The sequence below is a fragment of the Rhinoraja longicauda genome, chromosome 9 (assembly GCF_053455715.1).
Source record: "Rhinoraja longicauda isolate Sanriku21f chromosome 9, sRhiLon1.1, whole genome shotgun sequence".
NCBI lineage: Eukaryota > Metazoa > Chordata > Chondrichthyes > Rajiformes > Arhynchobatidae > Rhinoraja > Rhinoraja longicauda.
Window position 1 is genome coordinate 39,687,825 of NC_135961.1, and position 27,716 is coordinate 39,715,540.

Genomic DNA, 27,716 nt, shown 5'->3' on the forward strand with positions numbered 1-27,716 from the left:
TTTATTTTGTACATCTATGTAATTAGACTTGACACTTGCATTAAGGTGAGTAGTTTTCCACCACATTCACTAAGAAGAAACTGCCATGGCAAATGCATAGGCTTCAGATTTTTGGTTTCATTATTACTCTGTTGGGGGTGGGGGGGCTAAAACTGTTCGACTCTGCAATGATTTTAAAATGTGCAGGCTCATTCTCGTAAATGATTGAATTCCAGTGAAATTAATTCACTGAGAAAGTTGTTAGGAACAGGGAAATGCATTTGTCAAACTCTGGCTTGGTACCACTGCAATGACAAAGATATTTCCCTATTCCCAACAAATTTCTCAGTAAATTTCTCACTAATGCTGTCACGAGGACAATGTTGTATGGGCCAGAAAGGCAGGAAAAGATACTGTCCAATGGAACCATCAATAATATCTGGTAATAGTGAAAATAGAATCAGCATGCTATTTTAAACAACCTTTTGCCCCCTTTTTAAACATAGCTTATATTGGGCTGGTCAATGCTGGTGGTTCCATTCAGAACGGCGAGGGCTTACCCATTTAACCTGCAGTAAGTCTGGGACCTCTGTGCAAGTGCATTAGGTGGCAGAGTGAAAGGCAAGTTTATTTTTAATTATTTGTGGTTAATAGTTTTCATTATTTGTGTTTTGTGAATTACACCTTGCATTTTGAAAAGAACATTTTTAATTACTTTGTTCAATTTAAAAAAAATTAAATGTTAGACTCGTTTAAAAACTATTAAAACCCCCCTCAACCTTTTCATCGGCTAAAGCTTTGTGGGCAGTGCTTTCTCTCTGCACAGCTGGAAATCTGCCATCAGCCACATCGCAACACTGGAATCTGAGATACTTTAGGCTACAAAAAAGGTCTTCTGTATTTGGACGTGATGGGGAGAATTAGGTGGTGATTGCAGGCAGGCAACTAGGCCAGTAAGATCTGGCCTAATATATTTTACTCTTTGAAATGTTTCTTAGTACGGAAAAGGTTAATGTATTTTCTTAGCCCATAATCCATAGAACCATATATATTTACAGTATAGAGTTCATGCTTCCCATACAAATTGCAATTATTATTGCCTCAAGCATTTTATGCAACCAAATGCACCATCGTCTTTCAGTTCTGATCATCAAATTAGACATATAAATCCTTCCCTCATTACTCAAGCTTCATAACTTAAACAAAAACGTTAAATTCCTTTTTACTTTATAGGAAAAATAAAAATAGGAAAATTGTAAATTATGGAAATCTTATGATATGGAATTTTATTATAGTAGTGGATGCACTAAATTCAATAGAATTCTGTGTACATTACTTTAAAAAAAATCTAGGTATTTTGTAGAACCAGTTCACATTATGAACGACATCCTATCAACCATAATAATATCAAGAAAATAAATTTGCAAGTAGATAAAGAAACAAAACTGATGTGATAGGTACAATATCTATACAGTGATGCACTCAGATAACTGGCAAGCATATATATATGTGAAGTTAGATCAGGTGGATCTGACTGATAACTGGAATTTGGAGATCTATCCTTCACGAGAGACCAGCAGCAAATCCACTTTCATTCTCCAAAGGCAAAGCTTCTCAGTGAAGTAGCTGCAGCAGCCATGAAAGAAGAGCATATCCTGGAGTAGGGAAGAATAGTCCTTCTCACTCACAGTATTGTTATGGATTTCGACACTAGTTAGGTCAATGCATGCAGGTGGACTGCGAGGGTGGTGGGTTTGATAAAGAAAGGCCTATATTGCCAACTTCTCAGCTCCTTTCCGTTGCAATTTGCCATCGTACTCCTGTGATGTAAATTTAGGTAGGTCAATGTGATGGGTTCAAGAAGAGTTGAGGACAGAATCGAGGAGAAGTGCTGGTGACGCAGCACAGTGCAAGTTGAAAGGGTTGTTTTTTTAAAATAGGCAGTATAAATCAACTCATTTAACGCTGTTTGGATTGCTGGTTAGATGATATTTGGAGGTTTGTGCCCAGTTTCCAAACCTGACGTGCTTGAATAATGGCCTGAGGTATGACAAATTTATAGACCAGTAAGTGTTCTGCTTGTTCCTTAGTGGTGGAGATCCCAGTGGCCTTTTGGACATTTGCCAACACCCTTTTCTCATAAATTTCACTCACAGTGATCTTTTATTGAACTGAACTTTTCACAGGCAATTATTTTACATATCTTAAGTCCAACAAACCAACTTTAATTGTACTAATATATTTTATTAAGAATGTGTAGAATATATCTTTGTGTACTAATCACTTGGCCATTTCATGGAGGATAACTTTGATTCACCAAAGCGAAACAGGAACAGCACATTACATGATATTACACACACATCTTGCCAAGTCAGTAAGTGACAGTACAAATGTGAGCATCTGACAGCCTCAGAACTTCTATTCACCTTTGTCCCTGAATGTGGAACAATCAAAAACTCGTTCCAAAATTTGTTCCATCTCATACCCCCAAATCTTTGATCAAGAATTAATCAAATTAAAAGCCATTTTTAAAAGTGGATGGAAAATTAAAGATTTTAATTAGGAAACATGGTTACTGACCATTAAATTAGCACTTTAAACAATCCCCCTCATCACTAATCCCTGCTTGCAGCATAAAGAAAACTTCTGCAAAATGGAAATTCATTTTCCAATTCAGTAGTTGAAACATTTTTTCTGATTAGATTATGACTATGTAGTATGTGTGTGTGTGCATATGTTTTTGAATTTGTAAGTGTATCTTCTTTACATTTATGCCTTAAAAAACACATACCTTCCCATGTGTCCATTCTTGCAACATACTGGTTTAAAATACCTGCAAATAGAAATGGATTACTGCAATGCCCACTTGAAGTCAGGTGTGATCCAAATCCGATTATACGCAAGCTGAAGAATGCCTGTGGGTGTTTATGCTATCCAAAATTAGAAATAGAATCAGAAAATGTTAAAAGTACTCAGCATGTTGGGAAATAGTTGTGAAAAGAGATGTAAATCTAACACGTCAGGTCAACAACCTCCCATTTGAATCAGAGGGGTAGGATTCCAGCAAATTACAAAAAAACTATTTGCCCTTAAATGGTAAATTTGGAAGTCCCCAGAAATGTCTGCAGTTTTCTTTAAGATGCTTGTTTTGCTTTAAATGTACTTTGTATGTAATTTCCAGAAATCATTTGACAAGATGATGTTGGAAAATCATTTAAAAGTTTTTCAAAACCTGCAGAGATCATCTGGTACTCAAAGGGTCATTTTGACAATTGCCTGTCATTTCTCTCAGTAAAACCTGGAATGGATCACACTAATTCTAATTCCATTCTTTACCTTTAGGTATGGCATTCCCAACGAAAGGCTAAGAATTCAAGGACCCATGTCACTGAAACCCTCATCAGATCTGAACTTTAACAAATGCTTAGTTTCACAGCAGCCATGGACAAAATATGCCGGGCCCGACTGTCAGTGAGATGCTAGCATTATGTGCGTGTCTATGTGTACGTGTGAGTGCGTGTGTGCACGCATCACATTTGGAAACCAGTGGGTCAATTAGTTATGATTCTGGCCTAGTGCTCTTCCTATCATTTTGTTCCATCTATCCCAGAGGAAGCACATTCAGTGTATTTCATTGCCTGCTTGGTGTAGGGTATTTGCTTTATACATCACCTAATTCATTGCAATTTGTAGCTAGTCGCTTCTGAGATAAGCGTGTATTTTGTAGGTCATGCAATTGCTGCAAAAAAAATTAAATTTGTAGAGGTTTTATTTTTTAAAAAGTACTGATGTCAATATAGATTCAGTGTTATGAATTAAAACTTATTTCTCTGCAAGGTGCACTCCACTGATCATGTGACTAGTAAAACTTAATTGTGCTTGGATCTAATTGAATAATCTCATTTCATATGGTGGGATTTTTAACAAGTGGATAATGACAGTGGGTTAAGTCTATGCCTTTTGAAACAGAATGCAATATTAACATGCACAGTTTGTACTCAATTAAGTAATTACTGCTTAAAAAGTTCGAGTTATAAAGGTGCTGTGCCTTAACCTGTTTTTTAACTGCTATCTTGCTGTATTTTCTAATGTAAATCCATCTTTGATCTGCTGTTGAAATGCTATTAATATGTTAACCAATCACTTCCTAGGAAATTCCTCTAACCATGTGTTGCAAATGTTGCAATTTAACTAGGTGCAGTGGCTACTAAAGTTCGAAGGCGTGATATGCGGGTCCATCCTTATCAAAGGGTTGTGACCATAGACAGAGGTTAGTTTAGTTCTGGAGTTCTTGTTTTTTGTCAAACATGTTGACTGAAAGGGTGCTGCTTTGCAAAATCACATCAAGTGGGGTTGTCCAATGGTCTACTTTCTGAGGACCAGTTCTGTCCACTTTTATTCAACCAAATACCACTGTGCCCAACGACTCCGAAGATTTTTGTGGCAAAGCTTTGTTGGAACTTCCGAATGTAATTCCTCACATTGGACAGGGGTGATAGAGACGTATTTGAGGCTGGAGAAAGAGAATATTAGTGTTCCTATCCTGCTTGGTAAGACTGATGAACATTGAGGGACATGTTCTAACGGCCTGTGCTTGTTTAATTTGGGGGGTGGGGGAGGGCAGGTAGAGGGAGGGAGAATGTGTTCATTTATTTTAAAAGTAGTCAAATCCAAAAATATTTTTCAAACTATGCTTCTGAAAGGACCAAATCCTTTTCATTGAAGAAACTCTGAATTGTGCCTTTATAATCTTCAGTGGAATATGAATTTTATACACTATTGTACCTGATTCTTATTGATGCTTTTTGAGGCATCCATGTACTTTTTATACCTGCATTGGACCCATCATACCTATACAGTCGGGTCAACATTTTATCTTTGTAGTTATTTTGGAATTTGCTCCCCATAATGCACTCAGAAAGTCTTAAAGGGGATCGGTGTTAATTTTCCCAGCCTGACTCTTGCCATAATTATGTGCCCTTAGACCTAACAGTTGAAAAACATATAAATTATTAATATATTTAGGCTCACAAACACACCATTTTCTTAGTTTTTATAGATATCATGGCATTCAGCAAACTCCCAGGAATTAAAATTCTTGCCTTTTTTTTAATGAAAGGTTAAACACAAAACCAAGTGAAATATCAGTATTTGGTCACCTTTCTTTTTATGACAACATATGGAACTGCTCCCCTTAGCCCCGCTTTCCCATGTATATATTTTCTGGATCCAAATTGTTTCCATTAACTGGCCCCTTAGTTTTATGTGGGGAAATGTGCTATTTTATAAGTGCACTTTAAGTTTTAAGTGAGATCGTGTCTAACTGGGGAGTCGGAGAGGGAAGTGAGAGGAAGGGAAGAAGGAGCAACAGTGGCGTGAAAGGATTAACATGATATGGAACTGGATCTGGCCACAATCAGTAAATTAACAGTCTAAAGGTTTGCTCAAGGTTCCAGTCTCTGCAGTGTCTCGTATCTTTAAACTAAAAGGCAACTTCCTCTTGCATTTAGCTTCCCCATAGATTATACAGGCCTACAAGCCTCAACTGGATTTATGAGCTGCTAAATCAGCTGTGCATCCCCAATACTGAGAGGGTGGTGCTGATGTTTTAATAGCATGCATGTGGAGAATAACTTGCATCTTCGCACCCAGACCCAGGAATCAAAAGCTGTGTCAGGATACAATCCTGCAGTTACTGGGTTTAAGCAAAAGACATTGATAATGCTGCAGCTCTCACTACTTTACATAATGGAGGGTTTTTTTGCACTTAATCCAGAGATTTTCAAGACACCAGAGCTCAGGTAATTTCTGTAAATTATCAAAGAGTTCCCAGAAATGACAGCTATCATCCATACCGTTAGAAAGCCCCATTTAGATCTGCATGTTGTGCCGAGAGCCTAACATATCTCTTTAAATTTGGCCCCTAATTTATTCATGAGCTTTTCAAAGCTAGTGTCTACCAACCAGGTCTAAGGGACTTCCATATTTGATATAATACATTTAAATAGATGGTTCCCTTCCTTTGCATAGGATTACGTGTCTCTTAAGTATGCATTTTGCAACAGAGAAAAAAATACTTTCCGGCTGATTTAGATGTATTACCCTTAACTATTTAGATTAGGTGATGGGTTAATGACTGCATCAACCTTTACAGCAAAGAAAATGAAAATTACCCTGCAGTGTAACTTTACAGTAATGTATTTGGTACAGATAACAAGATAGACTGACTGAAGCAATTGGAATAAACTCCACATTGTGTTGCACGGTTACTGAACCTGTGTGTACTGTTAGGACCCTTGGACTGGGCAGAGGATCTGTAGCGGGTGTATTGGTTAATTAGAGATCATACCCATTTTGTTGGTCCTTACAGGCTGTATAATTTATAAGTCAAGTAAACACATATATGTGCTTCATTTTCCCTGAGCACATTGCAACATACTTTAAATTACTATTGCAAAGGATTTTATTTTCTTGAGTTTTAGGGAAGAAAAACAATTGCAACAGTAAGCGAGTCCTTGAATGTAAAGGGATTATACAGGCATCAATCCGTTCTTCGTTTTAACGTACATTGAAAGAACAGGCATCATAGTATTATGTTTTGTTTCATCATGACCTCAGCTGCTAATGTATTTGGATATTGTGACAGGATCAGTGTCTGACTCCAGGCACTTTCATCTCCCTGGCCTTGCATTGGCTCTTGGTGGGTAATGCACTCTTTTTTTAACCCACTAACACGGGCAAATGTGCTGTTCTTCAATCCTGTAATCTGTTCCTTTTTATCCTAAAGAAGATGAGGTCTAAAAATGAGAGAGCATGACCATAACACGGGAAATAAATACAGCCGAATCTATGGGCCATCAAAAGGATTGCTATTATTAAGCATTACACTGGCCTTACCTTGCTAAAATGGCACAAAATTGACTTTGCACTGAATAATTTATTTCATTTCCTCTGTTTATGTCTTGTGGCCAACAGTACAATATTTTGGAACCTCAGAACTTTGATACATGTTAAGCTGTTGAACAAAAGTCTTATTTTATATTTAAGTGGACCAAGTTGGTTAGAGGGAATTGGGAGAAGAGTTAAAGAGAAACGGAATGATTCCAGAACACTGTGACTTATCATTTTCCACTTGAGAACTTTTGTTTTACTGTAATCATCTCCATTTTTAATTTTTTTGCAAAGAAAATAGTATTACAGGTGGCTTCTTTTAAAAAGTATAAAAATATAAAGCAGGAATGTATATGAAAATGTCAGATTTTATTGTATTTGCAGAGTATTAGCAATGAAATTCAAAAAAGAGGGCTGTTTGTAGTTTAAAATGTGCATTATAGCGTTCCGTAGAAAATTCATCTATTTTTGGATATATTTTAGGGCTTTATAAATGTAGACTTTTAAAACGGCAGGACTTCTTTTGTGTTTACATGCAAATGCATTTTATACAAGACTGTCCTATAAGTGTACAGTAGTACTCAACTGGAATATGTTGGATAAAGTAAATTAATTGGCCTCTTCCAAGTTCCCATGATGTAGCCTACACTGCTAGTCGTATAATTTAGATTTGCTTGTATTTTGAGGCCAAGAATTTCATATTGTTGTAAATAGAAGAAATGAAAGGCAATAAAATTTTATTGAACAACTTGGTTTTGCCCCATAGTTTGTTAACTTTTGTTGTGTGAAGTTCATAAATACTTTTACTTTGTCAATAACCAGTTAATTTCCTTCATCAATAATAGTTGGAGAGACACAAATGTTTAATAGCAGTCAGGTACAGATAACTGTGTACTGACTGAGGGACACCTGATGTTTCCATGCAAATTCAGATACCTGCCACTCGCGCTGTTTCCGGAACTCTTCCATTGACTGCTACTAACCATCAGTCATTAGTTTTTCTCCTGTTAACAAATTGTGGGAATGGACTTCTTCTTATGCTTTTAATCATGATCCAGAGCTGCCGTGATTGAATGCATCCCACAAAATAGGTGTCGATGAGTATGTCGGTATTACCGTGCTTGTTTTAGAAGTTGTGATTAGCTTTTCATGTTGTCATCCATTTGTCACCAGCTGACACTAATCTCTTCTCTATCTTTTTTTCTTTTCTCTTTTTTTTGTTTCTAACCACCCAGCTGCCACTGGCAACTAACCTATGACCTTCTGACCTCTGAACTCTTCACCCAATGATGACCTGACCATGCCTGCCTGCTGATCAATTAACTGGTGACCGCCTTTGCTCGCCTGTCTTCAGTGCAGCAAGCTGGGGCACTGTCCGATCGTCTTACTGCCTAACAATGAAAAAACACACACACACACACACACACCACAAAATTATTCAGCCACTCAGTTTTTCTGGTTGGGTGAATGGTGAGGTCTTGGAACCTGCACTGAATAATACTAAAGCAATAAAGTCCAATTCATCCCTCACTGTTCATCAGTGATCATCATTTTGTCACCCTCCCTAATGAACGGCAAGAAGGCCAAGGAGACAGGAGATGGATGTCTGTGAATAGCTATTAACAAAGGCAGTAACTGTGGGAGTTTGAACAACATTTTTTTCTCATGCTGAAGTCACAAGTTCCTTGAATGTTATGTGCTGTGATGATGCATCATGCATGAACCTTTGCTCAGTGATGTCATCGGTGAAGGAGTTTTGAACGAGTTTCAATATTCCAAATTTGGCCAAACTTTAGTTTTGTTCCGTTCATTTGTGCTCCTCCAGGACACAGATGCCAAGTTGAAACCTTTCAGGACTTTGACCCGGCAGGTTCAGAATGTCCCTCAACCTAATGCTTGAGCAATAGAAAGAGCAGTGAACAAGAACCAAAGGCTGTTGTGCGGAGGACTGAATTAGTCATGATTTAACAAGCAGAATACCCATTAGATGCTAAGGAGTCTTTCAGCAACAAGGTCCATGCATAATGTGTCACAATACTGGGCAAAATTGTTGAATCTTATTTTTCTTCCTTGTATAGATTTGTTTTCTCAAGGATGTAAAGCCATGCTTGCCTATTTACTATATTAATGTATTGAAATTGTAGATATGCATAATGCATTGAACAGACCATAAAAGAACAAAAAAGTAGATACTTTTACTATACAAGGGTGCTGGTAAGAAAAATATATATTTTTGACAGTGTAGTCTTTTATACTTTCAAGTATTAAATAGAACCTGAACAAAGAAACCCTTTATTTAATTAAATGATTTCCTGGTAGTTGTGAAAAAAGCAAAACAGGAGACCAAACCGCCTTTTTTCCCTCCCCCCCCCCCCCCCCCCCCCTTTCTGTTAAATTGTAAAGATTGGAAAACGTCTAAAGAAAGAAGTGCCTTATTTTATTCATGGTCATTTTGTCTGGCGTCTCATATTAATCATCTTGCTGAAAACAGTCTCAAATACATGCAAACGGAGCTGGCCAGTGCTCACATGAAAGGGGTCCGCGTATAAATAAAAATGAGCTGGCAGTTGTGTTGTCCGATGTGCTACATCACTGAACCCATGGCTCACAAGAACTGTGACAGTGACATTTATTTGTACACTCCCCGGGCCTTTTGGGGTATCATTGAAAGCCGGCACTCCTGTAGATTTTCGCATCTGAAAGAGGCAGCCAGCCTATTATCGGATAAACAGCATTGAGATAAACTGAAGGGTTAAACAGTAAAAATCTGTTGCACAGATTCACAGTTGTAGCCAAAGTTTACAGTCAGTGATTTCCTAATCGCTGCTGCAGCTCCATGTTCCCACGTAGTCAGGAGACACGGCACTGACTCTGTGGATTGTGCATGGTCGCATTGTTTGCCCAAAACAAAGACGTTCTAAGTGTATGTGACTAACTCTCCAATGCTGCGGACTGTTAAAATTTAGTTGAGAAACTCTGTACTAAGCATTACAGCACAGATTCGATGGGTTGAATGGCCTAATTCAGCTCTTATGTTTTAAGATTACAAATCGATAGGAACCGTTTGGCTGAATTAAATAATGTTAAACAAAAAAAACACTTAACATGGCAGTCAATTATGTTAGGTGACCTCATCAAATGCATGCTCATCCCAACTTAATCAACCCCCAATTACAGGGGAATACGATTACTTGTTGGCAAAACTTCTCGCAGACCTTTCCATTGAACTTGTTGTGACCCAAACTAACCAGCAGACTCATAAGCAGAGGAATTTCCCACCGCCATGTATGTCTCATAATTAAACTGATGGCTCATTTATATCCACTGAGGGATCCTCAGAAAGGAACATGCTGCCTTTTTTGAATCATTTGAGGAGAGACGTGTAAGGGTTACTACAAACATTCACTTGACTTCATACTGTGGGAGAGGCGGAATATAATGGGAGGGAGGGAGGTGCAATGATTTACTATGCAACACAAATGAAACTATCCAGCCAGCTTTAAATATTGTGCCACCATCTCATCTTCCTAACAGACACCATGCTTCTCCGAACATATCCACATTTCATCCTGGTGCCAATTGTATTGTTTTTGTTCGAGTAGAACATGCGACACTCAAGTGATGGTGGTGATAGGAGGTTGGAAGCAATCGAGAATTAGAGTGAGATTTCAGTATCCCTTTTGGTAAACACTGGACTATTGGGGCCGTGATGGCAGAGGGCGAAGAAAGGTTTAACACGAACAACAAAACTAATGCTTCTCTGCTAATCGTCAGTCACAGACGATTTTTCTTTTTGATGAACCAGGTTACAAGTATGTGTACCCTTAACTTCATTAGTTGGGGATTATATCTCCATAGATATTTACAAGTAGTTTAAAAAGGACCCACGCTCTTCCCTGTTCTGGCAGTATTATGTAATTCTACAGAGTGATGGGAGTGTCGCTTGTAGTCACATAGTTAACGTATGAGCCAGCTATTTACAGAGCAAGAAATAGATCCATGTTGTGTCTGTACCATTAACTAACTTAATTGCCTAAGACTTGTAAGATAATGTATTTACAGCCATTGTTACAATTTATAATGTATTTTTCTAAACCTTGTTTTTTGTATGTTATATATAACATTCAATAATTTTTTCCTGATAAATTGAAAAAAAATTATAGAAATCCCACCTTTTTGATAACTGATCAATGCCAATGGTTTTTGTAGTATATTATTGAAAGTACTCCACCTCTTTATGTTAGCAACTTGATGGCTTAACTAGACAACTGGATTCCTGCTTTTATTTTTAACTTGCTTGCGTTTGATTTCACTGATACTTTGCAGTTTCTATTAACCCTTGCATTATTTTAATAAATGTTATAATATCAAACTACTAAGTCTGTTTAACTGCTTTTGTGTCATTTTCTAAACCATGTACAAAGATTAAAAATCGTTACGTAGTTTGTCAGACTAACCCTATGGCGAATTACCATGTAGTAATAATAATATAGTATAACATATTTAATCCATGTCCTGGTGTTCAAATTTCTCTGTGTGACAAATTGAGGTCCCTGAGTTTTAGGAATAGAGTCCTTTTATCATTTAATATGGCTGGCAAAAAGGAAATCAAATATTGCTCTATTTGTGCATGCCTTCCTGCTATGGACCTTTATGGTAATTTTTAACCATTTTTGTAACTTAGAGTAAAAATAAAAATGTCCATAAAAGTAGTGTTCCTCACAATAATAGCTGCATTAAAAACAGGTTTATCCTGCATCTTTTCCACAAAGGCCTAACAGAGAGACGATTCTTTAAGAACATACTGTGTCATCCCAATTAACAATATGCATCATTTCCACTGGTGAAAAAGTTATATCATTTTTATTGGGATTTGAGTCTCTTGTTCCTTTCAACATTTTGCTTTATCAGTTCTTTGTTAAATGTAGACCAATTGATATGAGTGTAGAGTTTGAGGTGATCTTAAGAACACTTTTATAGCCTAAGGTAATCGGGGATTAAAGGAATCTACACGGTAAGGTAGGTAACACTGGAAAATTTGAAGAATGGTCCATCACCTGCTGTTGGCTTGCCTTGTTGTCATTTATGTTTTGTATTACTTTATAAGACTGGTGTAAAGGTGAACGATGACATCGCACACATCTCTAACAACATCATGTCTACCAATTTCTAACTGTGCTACAAGCTCATCCACTTTGTTCCTTATACTACATGCATTCAAATATAATACCTTTCGTTCGGTATTCACTACCCCTCCTCACGCATTGGTCCCAATTTTACTTGACCTTACTCTCATATCCCTCCTTAAACTTTCCGTCCTATTACTTCTGGAGACTTCTGTAACCTCTCCTTCCCTTTAACTTCATCTATACACTTCTGATTTGTTGACCCCATTTGTTTGGGACACTTCTTAACGTGTCCGTTGCCACACTTCTTTGCTTTTTGCTCAAGATTCCAGCATCTGCAGTTCCTTGTGTCTCAATACCTTCAGACACATTCAATTCTGCGTTTAATTCAAGTGTTTCATTTTCGAAGACTCCATTAAGAGATTTATTAAGAGGCCACATCATTGTTGACCCTGTAGAAATGGCACCATTCGGCAAGAAAGGTGCATTGCCTCATCGGATTAAGTTGTTTCAATTCAGGATCTTTTAACAATCCAATCAAATCGTCAGCTTTAGAGATACCTTCCTTAATAAATGTCAGTGCAATAGCAATTTCCCATAATAGGTTAATGCTAATGAGGTGACTCATAAGGTGAGTTCCATATCAGGGAATCCAAGGGCACGAGAAACCTAATGCTCATCAAGCCCCCATTAAAATATCATGCAACTGTGCACACAACATGACTTTGCTATTACTCTGAGCGAGGCAGCATTAATCATGGGAGCAAGTTTGAAAGATGAGCTGGTGCTGTGAGGAAAAACAGCAGTGGATTATCTGGTGTTGGATCTGGTTTCTACAAATGACCATGGCAGCAATGTGAATGGATTATGCTTCCAGCTAGGACTGCTTCACTCCATGAAGCTGCAGGTCACCTTAACTACAACAGCCATAAAGCTAAGCTTCCAATACCCTCAACTTCATCTATCAACGCACTACCCTACAACTTGCCACCTACACCTAAGCCACACTTCTCCTTCAATTGTTCATGCAGGCCAATCAGTTCAGTAGGAAAGTACTGCACAGGAACGGGTCCTGTGGCCCCACAATGTCTGTGCCGAACATGAAGCTACGTTATAAACTGATCTCCTCCACCTCTACATGACCATATCTCTCCTTAGATATCATGTGCATATCTAAAAGTCTCTTAAACGCCAATATCATATCTGCCTCCATCACATTCTCCACTCCACTCCAATGCATTCATGGACTCCACCACTCTGTAAATAAAACTTGCCCCACACATCTCCTTCAACCTTCTCCCTCTCACTGGGCCTAGTCTGCACCAAAGCTGATTGAGATGATGCTTCATAACCCCTTGCCTTCTATTTTATACCCTGACTGATGATAGAACAATCTGTTGTTGTATCCAATCCTCATTTTAGAACATGGAACATTGATGATGGCAAGTATCCCATAACGACCTTATCTACCCCTTCCTGCTGCTTGTGGCTCAGTGGTGAGGAATGGTCATTGTCCAGAACTGAAATAGTATTAGGATGGGAGAAGATGAGAGATAACAAAAGTCAATTCCTTAACAACTTGATCGCCCAGGAACAAAGGAGATTACAAGAAGTGGTGAACGCTACCCAGTCCATCAAGGGTACTAATTTCCCCACCATTAAAGGGATCTACAGGAGGCCCTGCCTCAGAAAGGCAGGCAGCATCGTCAAGGACCTACATCACCCTGGCCATGTTCTCATTTCACTCCTGCCATGGGGAAGAAGTCCGAAAACTGGAAATCCAGGTTCAGGAACAGCTTCTCCCCAACAACCACTACAACCTACTTAAACACTACAACCTCCAATTAAACCACAAACTGTCTGGGTTGCACTAGGAACTTTGGCCTTTGCTTTGTGTTTATTATATTAACTATTGAGTACTTTGTTTCCAAACCAGTTATACTGCTGCTGCAAGTAAAAAATTCAGTTCAATTTTGAGAAATATTTCAGTAAAACACATTTGACTCTCTTGAAATGTCTCTCAGGGTAGTTACCGCCCCCTGAAAAGTAAATACACCCTGAAGAGAGAACTCCTCAAGAATGTATAGTGAAACAGTTGTAAACAATGATGGATTAACATTAATATCCATTCAGGAAGAACAAAACAAATTGAATTAGGAAGATGCATTCACAGCAAACAATCAGGGCAGTTCTCTGGAAAACAAACCAGCACCAACTCGAAATGATATTGTCCTAGACCCTACATTGTGAAACGGGGCAGGGCATTTAATAACAGAACTGTGGAGTCATACAGCACAGATGAAGGCCCTACAGCCCCTCGTCCATGCTAACCAAGATGCCCCATCTAAGCAGGTCCTATTTGGCCCAAGGTAGACACAAAATGCTGGAGTAACTCAGCGGGACAGGCAGCATCTCTGGAGAGAAGGAATGGGTGACGTTTTGGGTCAAGACCCTTCTTCAGACTGATAAAACAGCATCTGCAGTTCTTTCTTACCTATTTGGCACATATCCCTCTAAAACTTTCCTATCCATGTACCTGTCTAAATGTCTTTTAAATGCTTTTATAGTACCTGCCTCAACTACCTCCTCTGGCAGCTGGTTCCATATGCTCACCATCATCTGTGTGAAAAAATTTGTCCTTCAGGTTCCTATTTAATTTTTCTCCTCTCACTTTAAACTTTGTCCTCTAGTTCTTGATTCCCATACTCTCGGTAAAAGACTATGTGCGCTCACCCTATTTATTTCTCTCCTGATTTTATACACCTCAATAAGATCACATCTCGGCCTCCCACACTCCAAGGAATAAAATCCTAGCCTACCCAACCTTAAGGGTCTCGACCCGAAACATCACCTATTCCTTCTCTCCTGAGATGCTGCCTGACCTGCTGAGTTACTCCAGCATTTTGTGAAATAAATACCTTCGATTTGTACCAGCATCTGCAGTTATTTTCTTACATTACCCAATAGCTCAGTCTCTCGAGTCCTGGCAACGTCCTCGTAAATCTCTGCACACTTTCCAGCTTAATAACATCTTTCCAAAAGCAGGATGACCAAAGCTGAAAACACAGTACTGTCATGTGTGGCCTCATCAATGTCTTGTAAAACTGTAACATATCATCCTCCCTATCCCTCTATAAAACCACTCCTCAACCTCCTGCACTGCAAGGAATAAAGAGGTGAGTAAGATAAATGAGCAAATTATTTGTTGGAATGTTAGCTGTGTAGTGAATATCAGCCGTTGGTTTACATCCAGAAATCTCCCACAAACAGTAGTGTGTTACTCAGCGGAGAATGTTTGAATGGTGTTAACTTAGATATAAATAATGCTCTGCTCACTAGGGATAACTCATTGCTTCTCGCCACAGATAGCTCCAAGGGATCTACCTGTGAGGGCCGGCAGGGCCTTAATTCCACAGCCTGTCAAAACATTGCCAACTCCAACTGTGTGGCTCTTCCTTAACACTGCAGCGAGATGCCAAGGGAAGTTCTATGTTTATTCATGGGAGACTTGAACACACAGTACTGTGATGGAATGATGCAGAGGAGGAGAGGTTATGTAGCATCAGTGAAGTCGGAAAGGAAGAAGGCACAAATCGGGCTATATACCTGAATTAAATGATGAGCAAGACCAGACCTTTGCGATGAAATTTCCAGTACGCTCTGGTGAATCCAATCACACCGGTATAACTAACAACATAAGTGGCAGCTCTGACAATTGGGTGTCACTCTGATCAACATTTGACATTAACATGGTATGAATTGACTGTGAACCTGTACACAGGGAGTTGCCGAACAATTTATTTGTGTAAACAAATTAAATATGCTAAGAGTGAAATCAATGAGGATTCAAGGTACATGAGAAAAAGTGAAGCTGGCAGAGAGTGTTTGTCCAATTACGGCATTGGAGTTCACCTGTTGTTTTTATGGGAGAGTTTAGTTTAGAGATACAGCATGGGAACAGGCCCACCGAGTTCACGCCAACCATCAATCTCTCATTCATCGAGTCCGTGCCGGCCGGCGCTCCCACCAGCACACACTAGGGCCCATTTACAATTTACAATTTTGGCCCAATTAACCTGCAAACCAGGGTGTCTTTGGAGTGTGGGAGGAGGCCAGAGCACCCGGAGAAGGCCCACGCAGGTCACGGGGAGAACGTGCAAACTCCATACAGACAGCGGGAATGGTGGGGATCGAACCAGGGCCTCTGTCGCTGTGAGGCAGCGGCTCCACCACGGCACCACCATGCTGCTCCTTCCAAAGTGCTGGTTTCACTAAGAGAGCATCTAGTTAACCCGTCTTTTAGCTGATGGAAGATCTTTTAAATTTGCAAATATAAATGCTAATGATTTGACATCCATTGAATATGATCAAACACACAAGGACATTAAAAAATCCATTGGAACTTTCCAACCTGTTGGGTGGCACAGCGGGTAGAGCCACTGCCTTGCAGCACCAGAGACCTGGGTTCGATCCTGACCTTGGGTCTTGTCTGTGTGGAATTGACACGTTCTCCCTGTGACAGCGTGGGTCTCCTTTGGGTGCTCTGGTTTCCTCCTACATCCTGAAGTCATACGGGTTTGTAGGTTAATCGCCCCTCTGTAAGCTGCCCCCTAGAGTGTAGGGAGTGGATGAGAAAGTGGGATAATGTAGAACTAAGCGTGCAGTCTAAGAATAAAGGGGTGAGAAAACCGAGGTGAGGAAAAGCTTTTTCACCCAGAGAGTTGTGAATTTGTGGAATTCTCTGCCACAGAGGGCAGTGGAGGCCAATTCACTGGATGAATTTAAAAGAGAGTTAGATAGAGCTCTAGGGGCTAGCGGAATCAAGGGATATGAGGAGAAGGCAGGCACGGGTTACTGATTGTGGATGATTAACCATAATCACAATAAATGGCTCAAAGGGCCGAATGGCCTCCTCCTGCACCTATTGTCTATGAAACATGGTTATGTTCACCCAGAGGGTGATGAACATGTGGAGCTCACAACCAGGAAACGGTGGAGGCCCACCCGGTCACTGGATATATTTAAGACAGATGTTGTTTGGTATAGAGGGATACGGGTTATTGCAGGAAACGGGTGCTGAGGCAAAAGATCAGCCATGGATATGGTGTGCGCTAGAAAAGGCAGCGGAGACTGAAAGGCCTATTCCAAGGTGGAAGGTTTACTATGGTCATGTGTAACAAAATGAAATGAATAGCTTTGTTTTGCATGCTATCCAAACAGATACATGTTATTAACTTAAAGGAGCAGAATTAGGCCATTCGGCCCATTGAGTTCTATGCCATTCAATCATGGCTGATCTATCTTTCCCTCAAGCCAATTCTCCTGCCTTCTCCCCATAACACCCTTACTGATCAGGAATTTGTCAATCTCTGCCTTACTAATATCCATTGACTTGGCCTCCACAACCATCTGTGGCAATGAATTCCACAGATTCCCCACCCTCTGACTAAAGAAATCCCTCCTCATCTACTTTCTCAAGTTACAACTGTTTATTCTGAGGCCATGGCTCTCCCACTAGTGGAAACATTCTCTCCACATCCATTCTATCTAGACCTTTCATTATTTGATAAGTTTCAATGTCATCCCCCCTCATCCTTCTAAACTCCAGCGAGTACAGGCCCAGTGCCATCAAGCACTCATCATATGTTACCCAATCGTTCCTGGGATCAGATAATACTATACATGAATACAATCAGGTCAAACTCAATAACAAAAGGAAGACTTTGTTTTTTTTCACGCTCCTACAGCTTCTTCCCAATAGCAGAAATGAGATGAGTGTGTGGCCAGGATGATGTGGGTCTCTGATGATGCTGGCTGCCTTTTTGTGGCAGCAAATCTTGCAGATCCCGTCAATGGTGGGGAGGTCAGTACCCGTGATGGACCACCACTTTTTCCAATGTTCTTCATCTGTGCACAGCAAGATCTCGTAAATCTGTAACGAGGTCCTGAGCAGCTGATCTATCCTGTTGATAGATGGGGTAGAGACATTGCCCATGTCCAGGGAGCAGAGCAAGGACGCCCGTTGGCTGAGCACTAAAGTAAGTGCCAATCACAGTTGAGCAGGCAGTTTAAAAAGAGCGCCAAAAGGAAGCTAGTAGTCAATTTCAAAAGTCCGGGAGCAGAGCAAGGACGCCCGTTGGCTGAGCATTAAAGTAAGTGCTAGTTTAAGTGAGAAGTCAGGTAAATTGGACAATCAGGCAATTTAATTGGTAATATAAGCAATACTTGCAAAAGGGTGCAGCCCAGTGAGGGAAGTGCCCAGTGAGAAAAGTGCGAGTCTTTGGCTGCGAGTCTTCGGCGAGGAGGCTGAGGTGAGGAGGATACCATTATTTTAAGCCAGAGCTGGTTATAGGCACAAGGTGATGGCGGAAAAGTTGGTGCGGTGTGTTTCCTGCAGGATGTGGGAAGACAGGGACGTCGCTGGAGCTTCTGGGAGCTACACCTGCAAGAACTGTGTCCAGGTGCAGCTCCTGAAGGGACATGTGGTGGAGTTGCAGAGGCAGTTGGATGACCTCAGGGCCATCCGAGAATGCGAGAGTTTCCTCGACAGGACCTATTGTGAGGCTGTCACGCCAAGGGTCCAGGTCGAGCGAAGGTGGGAGACTGTTTCACGGGGGAGTGGACGTGGACTACAGGAGACCCCAGTGGCTGTGCCTATTGCAAATAGGTATACCCTCTTGGGAACTGTCGGGGCAGAAGACGTTTCCAGTCCGAGTGGCGGACCTGTTGGCAAGGATACTCGACAGGGGAGACCGAAGTCTGGAAGAGCCGTAGTGGTCGGTGACTCCATAGTCCGAGGGACGGACAGAAGATTCTGTGGCAGCAGGAGGGACTTGAGGATGGTCTGTTGCCTCCCTGGTGCCAGGGTTCAACACATCACAGACCGGCTTCAGAAAATCCTAGTGAGGGAAGGCGATCAACCTGAAGTCGTTGTGCACGTGGGCACGAATGACGTCGGGCGGAAGAGGAAGGAGGTGCTACAGCGGGAGTTTAGAGAGTTGGGAAAAGCGCTGAGAAGTAGGACGTCGAAGGTGGTTATCTCTGGACTGCTACCGGTACCTCGTGCTGGTGAGGCCAGGAACAGAGAGATAGAGGGTATGAATTTATGGCTGAGGGGCTGGTGCAGAGAGCAGGGATTTAGATTTCTGGACCACTGGGATCTCTTCTGGGCTAGGGGTGACTTGTACAAAAGGGACGGGTTGCATCTTAACAGCAGGGGGACAAACATTCTGGCAGGCAGGTTTGCTAGTGTGACACCTGTGGCTTTAAACTAAGTAGTGGGGGGGAGGGGTTAACAAATTGTGAATATGAAGATGAGGTCAAAGGGAATACAGGAGATATTGCAAAAGACTCTCGGAAGAATGGGAACAGAAGTTCTAGAGCGGAAAAGAAATTAAGGGCAGGGCCAATTGTGAACGATGTGAGAGAGGAGGTAAATACAGAAGTTAAAGTGTTGTACTTAAATGCGCGTAGTATAAAAAATAAAGTGGATGAGCTTGAGGCTCAGTTAGTCATGGGCAAGTATGATGTTGTAGGGATCACTGAGACATGGTTACAAGAGGACCAGGGCTGGGAACTGAATATTCAGGGGTACACAACGTATAGAAAAGACAGACAGGTGGGCAGAGGGGGTGGGGTTGCTCTGATGGTAAGGAATGATATTCATTCCCTTGCAAGGGGTGACATAGAATCAGGAGATGTTGAATCAGTATGGATAGAAATGAGAAATTGTAAGGGTAAAAAGACCCTAATGGGAGTTATCTATAGGCCCCCAAACAGTAGCCTCGACATAGGGTGCAAGTTGAATCAGGAGATAAAATTGGCGTGTCAAAAATGTAATGCTACGGTGGTTATGGGAGATTTCAACATGCAGGTAGACTGGGAAAATCAGGTTGGAAATGGACCCCAGGAAAGAGAGTTTGTAGAGTGCCTTCGAGATGGATTCTTAGAACAGCTTGTACTGGAGCCTACCAGGGAGAAGGCAATTCTGGATTTAGTGTTGTGTAATGATCCTGATCTGATAAGGGGACTAGAGGTAAAAGAGCCATTAGGAGGCAGTGATCACAACATGATAAGTTTTACTCTGCAAATGGAAAGGCAGAAGGGAAAATCGGAAGTGTCGGTATTACAGTATAGCAAAGGGGATTACAGAGGCATGAGGCAGGAGCTGGCCAAAATTGATTGGAAGGAGGCCCTAGCAGGGAAGACGGTAGAACAGCAATGGCAGGTATTCCTGGGAATAATGCAGAGGTTGCAGGATCAATTTATTCCAAAGAGGTGGAAAGACTCTAAGGGGAGTAAGAGACACCTGTGGCTGACGAGGGAAGTCAGGGACAGCATAAAAATTAAGGAGAGGAAGTATAACATAGCAAAGAAGAGTGGGAAGACAGAGGATTGGGACTCTTTTAAAGAGCAACAAAAGTTAACTAAAAAGGCAATACGGGGAGAAAAGATGAGGTACGAGGGTAAACTAGCCAATAATATAAAGGAGGATAGCAAAAGTTTTTTTAGGTACGTGAAGAGGAAAAAAATAGTCAAGGCAAATGTGGGTCCCTTGAAGACAGAAGCAGGGGAATTTATTATGGGGAACAAAGAAATGGCAGACGAGTTAAACCGTTACTTTGGATCTGTCTTCACTGAGGAAGATACACACAATCTCCCAAATGTTCTAGGGGCCGGAGAACCTAGGGTGATGGAGGAACTGAAGGAAATCCACATTAGGCAGGAAATGGTTTTGGGTAGACTGATGGGACTGAAGGCTGATAAATCCCCAGGGCCTGATGGTCTGCATCCCAGAGTACTTAAGGAGGTGGCTCTAGAAATAGTGGAAGCATTGGAGATCATTTTTCAATGTTCTATAGATTCAGGATCAGTTCCTGTGGATTGGAGGATAGCAAATGTTATCCCACTTTTTAAGAAAGGAGGGAGAGAGAAAACGGGTAATTATAGACCAGTTAGTCTGACATCAGTGGTGGGGAAGATGCTGGAGTCAATTATAAAAGACGAAATTGCTGAGCATTTGGATAGCAGTAACGGGATCATTCCGAGTCAGCATGGATTTACGAAGGGGAAATCATGCTTGACAAATCTACTGGAATTTTTTGAGGATGTAACTAGGAAAATTGACAAGGGAGAGTCAGTGGATGTGGTGTACCTCGACTTTCAGAAAGCCTTCGACAAGGTCCCACATAGGAGATTTGTGGGCAAAATTAGGGCACATGGTATTGGGGGTAGGGTACTGACATGGATAGAAAATTGGTTGACAGACAGAAAGCAAAGAGTGGGGATAAATGGGTCCCTTTCGGAATGGCAGGCAGTGACCAGTGGGGTACCGCAAGGTTCGGTGCTGGGACCCCAGCTATTTACGATATACATTAATGACTTAGACGAAGGGATTAAAAGTACCATTAGCAAATTTGCAGATGATACTAAGTTGGGGGGTAGTGTGAATTGTGAGGAAGATGCAATAAGGCTGCAGGGTGACTTGGACAGGTTGTGTGAGTGGGCGGATACATGGCAGATGCAGTTTAATGTAGGTAAGTGTGAGGTTATTCACTTTGGAAGTAAGAATAGAAAGGCAGATTATTATCTGAATGGTGTCAAGTTAGGAGGAGGGGGAGTTCAACGAGATCTGGGTGTCCTAGTGCATCAGTCAATGAAAGGAAGCATGCAGTTTCAGCAGGCAGTGAAGAAAGCCAATGGAATGTTGGCCTTCGTAACAAGAGGAGTTGAGTATAGGAGCAAAGAGGTCCTTCTACAGTTGTACCGGGCCCTGGTGAGACCGCACCTGGAGTACTGTGTGCAGTTTTGGTCTCCAAATTTGAGGAAGGATATTCTTGCTATGGAGGGCGTGCAGCGTAGGTTCACTAGGTTAATTCCCGGAATGGCGGGACTGTCGTATGTTGAAAGGCTGGAGCGAATGGGCTTGTATACACTGGAATTTAGAAGGATGAGGGGGGATCTTATTGAAACATATAAGATAATTAGGGGATTGGACACATTAGAGGCAGATAACATGTTCCCAATGTTGGGGGAGTCCAGAACAAGGGGCCACAGTTTGAGAATAAGGGGTAGGCCATTTAGAACGGAGATGAGGAAGAACTTTTTCAGTCAGAGGGTGGTGAAGGTGTGGAATTCTCTGCCTCAGAAGGCAGTGGAGGCCAGTTCGTTGGATGCTTTCAAGAGAGAGCTGGATAGAGCTCTTAAGGATAGCGGAGTGAGGGGGTATGGGGAGAAGGCAGGAACGGGGTACTGATTGAGAGTGATCAGCCATGATCGCATTGAATGGCGGTGCTGGCTCGAAGGGCTGAATGGCCTACTCCTGCACCTATTGTCTATTGTCTATTGTCTATTGTGAGGAGTCACAGAGTCATACAACATGGAAACAGGCCCAATGTGCCCACACCGACCAACATGTCCCATCTACACTAGCCCCACCTGTTTGCATTTGGCCCTTATCCCTCTAAACCTATCCTATCCATGTACCTATCTAAATGTTTCTTAAACATTGTGATTTTACCTTCCTCAACTACTTCCTCCAGCAGCTCGATCCATACACCCATCACCCTTTGTGTAAAAGAGTTACCACTCAGTTCCCCGTTAAATCTTTCCCCCCTCACCTTAAACCTCTGTCCTCTGGATCTCGATTCCCCTACTCTGAGCGTACCAAGAGACTGAGCGTCTACCCGATCTATTCCTCTCATGATTTTGTACACCTCTAAAATCACCTCATCCTCCTGCGCTCCAAGGAATAGAGCCTGCTGAACCTCTCTGTACCTCAGGCCCTAGAGTCCTGGCAACATCCTTGTAAATATTCTCTGAACGCTTTCAAGCTTGACAGCATCTCATCTGTGGATGTGAAGCTCCCGGGTCGTGTTGTGATTGACTGGTTGAACAATTGCATTGAAGAGCGGCAGGTCTGGTGTTGCAACACTGCAGCGGTGGTGCGTCAGCATGGCTTCTGCGGTCGCAGACAGGCAGTGGGATGTCTGACTCGAGGATAAGTGTGGCAGGAAGCAGGTCACAGCGGGTGCACGCACATGCTCTGATGCTGGAGGCAGTGGAAGTGAGGGCACTCTGCAGCAACAAGCCCTTCACTGTAAGCACTACACACTCTCTTCTGTGCCGAAACAAATGATTTGCAATGCTGTTTTTGGCCTGGGAAGGAAATGAGAATTGCACAGCCATTATCTCCAGGCAGCCCCTGCACTGCTTGTGACTTCACAAGGCCACAAGGGAGGAATTGTGATTTACCATTATTTTTTAAAATGTTGCTACATGCGGGCAGGAGCAAGATATAGTAGATACAAGTAATTTCACAAGAGAAAATCCATACTTGCGTGCAGATGATGCATTTATCTGACTCTTGCCTAGAAATGAGACTAGGTCAGCTGAACGCAACATGAGGGGCGGCACAGTGAAGCAGTGGGTAGAGCTGCTGCCTCAGCGCCAGAGACGCGGGTTCGATCATGACATCAGGCGCTGTCTGCGTGGAATTTGCACGTTCTCCTTATGACCAGGTGGGTTTTCTCCGGCTGCTCTGGTTTCCTCACACATCCCAAAAACATGCAGGGTTGTAGGTTATTTGGCTCTCTGCAAACTGCCCCCAGTGTGTAAGGAGTGGATGAGAAAGTGGGATAAGATAGAGCTAGTGTGAACGGGTAGGCTTTAATGATCGGCATGGACTTGGTGGGCTTCAGCTGGTGACAGGAAGACGTGGGTTCGATCCTGACCTCGGGTTCTGTCTCACTGGTCCTTGGGTGACCTCTCACTGGTCACAGGACAGGTTAGCATTCTGGTTACTCTTCTCTCCACATCTGCTGCCTGGCCCACTGATTGTTTCAGCATGTAGACACAAAAGCCTGCAGATGCTGGAATCTTGAGCGAAACACAAAGTGCTGGAGGAACTCGACGGTCAGGCAGCATTTGTGGAGGGAATGGACATGCGAGGTTTTGAGTTTCAGCATATCCTATGTTACTCTTATGTTCTGTGCAGGACTGTAGGAGATGCAGGAATCTTCGCATGCAGGTCGCACTCTGATGGTACCCGGTTTGTGCTGCAACCCCAGTGCATTACTCTATCTTCAAAGGTACATTCCTGAGAGTCGGAATGTCACACTAACACGACTCAAGACATGTCTGATTCTACCCTGTCACACACACAAGATTTCCCACCATTGACTTCATCTACACTTCACACTGTGTCAGAAGAGGAGCTAACCTAATCAATGGACTTTTTCAACCCAGTCTTTCCATCTTCTTCCCTCTCCCATCAAACAGAGGTTACATAATCTTGAAATCGCTTATCATCAGATTCAGAAACAGCTTGTTCCCCTCTGTTATCACACTATTAAACGGTCTTTCCATCATTTTTTGCACAATCCGCAGGCATTGCCACTTTAATTTCACTGCACATCTTGTATGTGTATGTGACAAATAAACTTGACTTGACTTGACTTGATTTGACTTGGGTCTTGACCCGAAATGTCCCCCCTTCCTTCTCTCCAGAGATGCTGCCTGTCCCGCTGAGTTACTCCAGTATTTCGTGTCTATCTTCAGTTTAAACCAGCATCTGCAGTTCCTTCCTACACATCCTGCCATTCAATCATAGCTATCTATCTTTCACTCTCAACCCCATTCTAATGCATTCTCCCCATAACCCTTGACACCCTTACTAATCAAGAATATATCAATCTCCAACTTAAAAATATCTATTGACATGGCCTCCACAGCCATCTGTGACAATGATTTCCACAGATTCACCACTCTCTGACTAATTGCTCACAATCTGGAACCATTGCCCTGCAAGAGGAAGATGCTGCCAATGGCCAGACCGCTTGGAGCCTGGTGTTGGGAGGGAATCTGTGCATGGGAACTGGGTTTGTAGGGTGTCTCAGCCTTTGCACTGTGCCGAGAGTCAAGCCAGGGCCTCAGGGGATGCAGGGGAAGGAGGGCCGAGGTGCCAAGACAATTCAATGCTGCTCTTTGAGCTGCCTGACATTTGCAGCGGCGGTGATCAGTGATTGCCCGAAGGCTATCAGGAGCTGTGCCGCGCCACGCAGATAAAGGAAAATGAACATGCTGATGCGGAGGGTGATAAGGATCACTGCTACATAATTGGAGGCTACTGCCTTTGTCAGGGACCTTGCTCTGCGCTTTCAATCAACACAATGCTGATATTTACTTCACTGCCAGAGCCTCTGCTGCAGTAATCCTCAGCCTTGTTTCCCTGCTTCTAGGTTTAGTTTACTTTACTTTAGCCAACCTCCCAGCTTTCTTTCCCCCTATCCCTGTAATGAGTCTGAAGATGGGTCCCGACCCAAAATGTCACCTATCCATGTTCTCCAGAGATGCTGCCTGACCCGCTGAATTACTCCCAACATTTTGTGTCTTTGATTAGTTTGGTTTGGTTTAGTTTGGTTCAATTTGGTGTGGTTCAATTTAGTTTTAAGATACAGCATGGAAACAGGCTTTTCGGCCCACCGATTCTGCGCTGCCCACCATCTGAAGAAGGGTCTTCACCAGAAACGTCACCTATTCCTTTTCTCCAGAGATGCTGCCGCTTTATTCCCACCATCAATCACCAGTTTACACTACTTTGTTATCCCACTTTCTCTTTCACTCTCTACACACAAGGGGCAATTTACAGAGGTCAATTAATGTACAAACCCGCACGTCTTTGGAATGTGGGAGGAAACCCGAGCACCCAGAAAAAACCCACGTGGTCACAGGGAGAACTTGCAAACTCCACACACAGACAGCACCTGAAGGCAGGATCAAGCCCGAGTCTCCGGCAATGTGAGGCAGCAGTTCTAGGTGTATGTTTATTATTGTCACATACACATTCACCTTGCCTACTCCTCCCCCTTCATCCAATCCACTCAACTAGGCATCCCATCTTCTGATCTTCTCTGGAAACCCAAATCAAAAACAAAAACTGCAGGCATTGGAAATATGAACTGAAGTCAGGCAACGCTGGAAATTCCCATCGGGTCAGGCAGTGTCTGGAGGGAGAAGAGTGAAGGGTTCAGGTCAAAGACCCTCCCTCTACCCTACTTGCTCCCTCCTCTGTGAGTAAGAAGCCTTCTCCATGGCTTGCTGCCACCTTTCTTGGATTCGGCCTTTTAATTTTGCCCCTATTTCTCTCCACCACAGACAGAAATATCTCCGAACCTCACCTTCATAAGTACAAAGGCCTCGGACAGAGTCAATGTAGGGAGTTAGGCAGAAGTTTAAAAACAGGAGCTTGAGGGTAGTAATTTCCAGTTCACTCCCGCTGCCTTGTGCTAATGGGAATAGGAAGGTAGGACCGATGAATGCATGGCTCAGGAGTTGGTGCAGATGGCAGAAATGCAGATTTTTAGACCATTGGGATCTCTTCTGGGGCAGAGGTGACCCCTACAAGAGGTCAGGGTTACACCTGAACTGGAAGTGCACCAACATCCTTGCAGGGAGGGTTTAAACTGCAGAGGCAGGGGGGTGGGAACCAGAGTAGTAGGTCAGAAATTGGAAGGAGTGATGAAAAGTTACAGGTTAGAGCCAGTAAGTCTCAAAGGAAGGACAGGCAGAGATGATGGAATATGGTGAAGCTGATGGGTTTTTCAACACAAGGAGTATTGTGGAGAAAGCAGATTAACTTAATCTGGATCGGTGCTTGGGACTATGATGATGTGGCCATTGTGAAAATGTGGTTTAAAGAGGGACACGACTGGAATCTTATTGGGTATTTTAAAGTAGAGATTGATAGGATCTTAATTAGTAAAGGCGTCAAAGGTTACGGGGAGAAGGCAGGAGAATGGGGTTGAGGTAAAAATAGATCAGCCGTGATTGAATGGTGGAGCAGACTCGATGGGCCGAATGACCTCATTCTGCTCCTATGTCTTATGAACAGGCAGCTCAACTTTCCAAGGTTTCAGTATTTCAGACGTGATCAAGTTTGGAAGGAAAAAGTGGAGGAGTTGCTCTACTAATCAGGGAGACTGTCAGAGGGGACAGACTGGAGGGTTCGTCCGCTGAGCCGGTAACGTTGTAACCAAAGGCCTTGGTCATAGTCACTCCTTGTGGTGAAGCCATTCTCCAGCATTGACAGTTCGCCCACGCCTGTGAGATCTCCCGGTTGCCAACCATTTCAATTCCCCTTCCCTTTCCCTTTCCCTTTCCCACACTGACCTTTCTGCCCTGGGCCTCCTCCATTGCCAGAGTGAGGCCACATGCAAATTGGAGAAAACACAACTTGTATTCCATTTGGGTAGCTTACTACTCAGCGATATGAACATTGAATTATCTAATTTTAAGCAACTTCTACTTACACTCCCCTCCACCTTTGCCCCCTTCCTCCACCCACGTTTACCAGTTCCACAGATGCTGGGTCCTGTTATCTTCTGGCCTTCTCTATCTTTCAGTTTGAAGAAGGGTTCCGACCCGAAACTTCACCTATTCCTTTTCTCCACAGATGCTGACCCACTAAGTTACTCCAGCATCTTGTGTCTATCCGCAGTTCTTCACATTGTGTCCCTCCTGAGATCACACCTCCCCGAGCCAGCAATGGACCTACAAGGCACTACCCTGCCTGAGGTTAATTGTGGCTGGCCCTGATTTGTCCTGGTCATTTCTCGCCTTCAGCTCTTCACCACCTCTTCCCCCGCCAACTCCCTACTTTCAGTCTGAACATGGGCCCCAATCTGAAACGTCCTTCTCCAGAGATGCTGCCTGACCCGCTGA

At 42.5% G+C, this 27,716-nt stretch overlaps 1 protein-coding gene across 4 annotated transcripts in view; it reads left to right on the plus strand.

The window, feature by feature from the left end:
• Positions 1 to 7,622, plus strand: part of LOC144596637 (KH domain-containing RNA-binding protein QKI) — a 339,874-nt gene extending 332,252 nt beyond the window's left edge. For 2 of the 4 annotated variants that reach the window (XR_013547640.1, XR_013547639.1), the window contains 2 exons: positions 486 to 600; positions 3,322 to 7,622. Coding sequence is in view for 2 of the 4 variants with exons in the window: in XM_078405219.1 (XP_078261345.1) it covers positions 4,175 to 4,254 (80 nt within the window). In the remaining 2 variants the exon portion in view is untranslated. The remainder of the gene's footprint in view (positions 1 to 485; positions 601 to 3,321) is intronic. The other 2 variants (XM_078405219.1, XM_078405218.1) reach the window with 2 other exon arrangements.
• Positions 7,623 to 27,716: the final 20,094 nt, after the last annotated feature.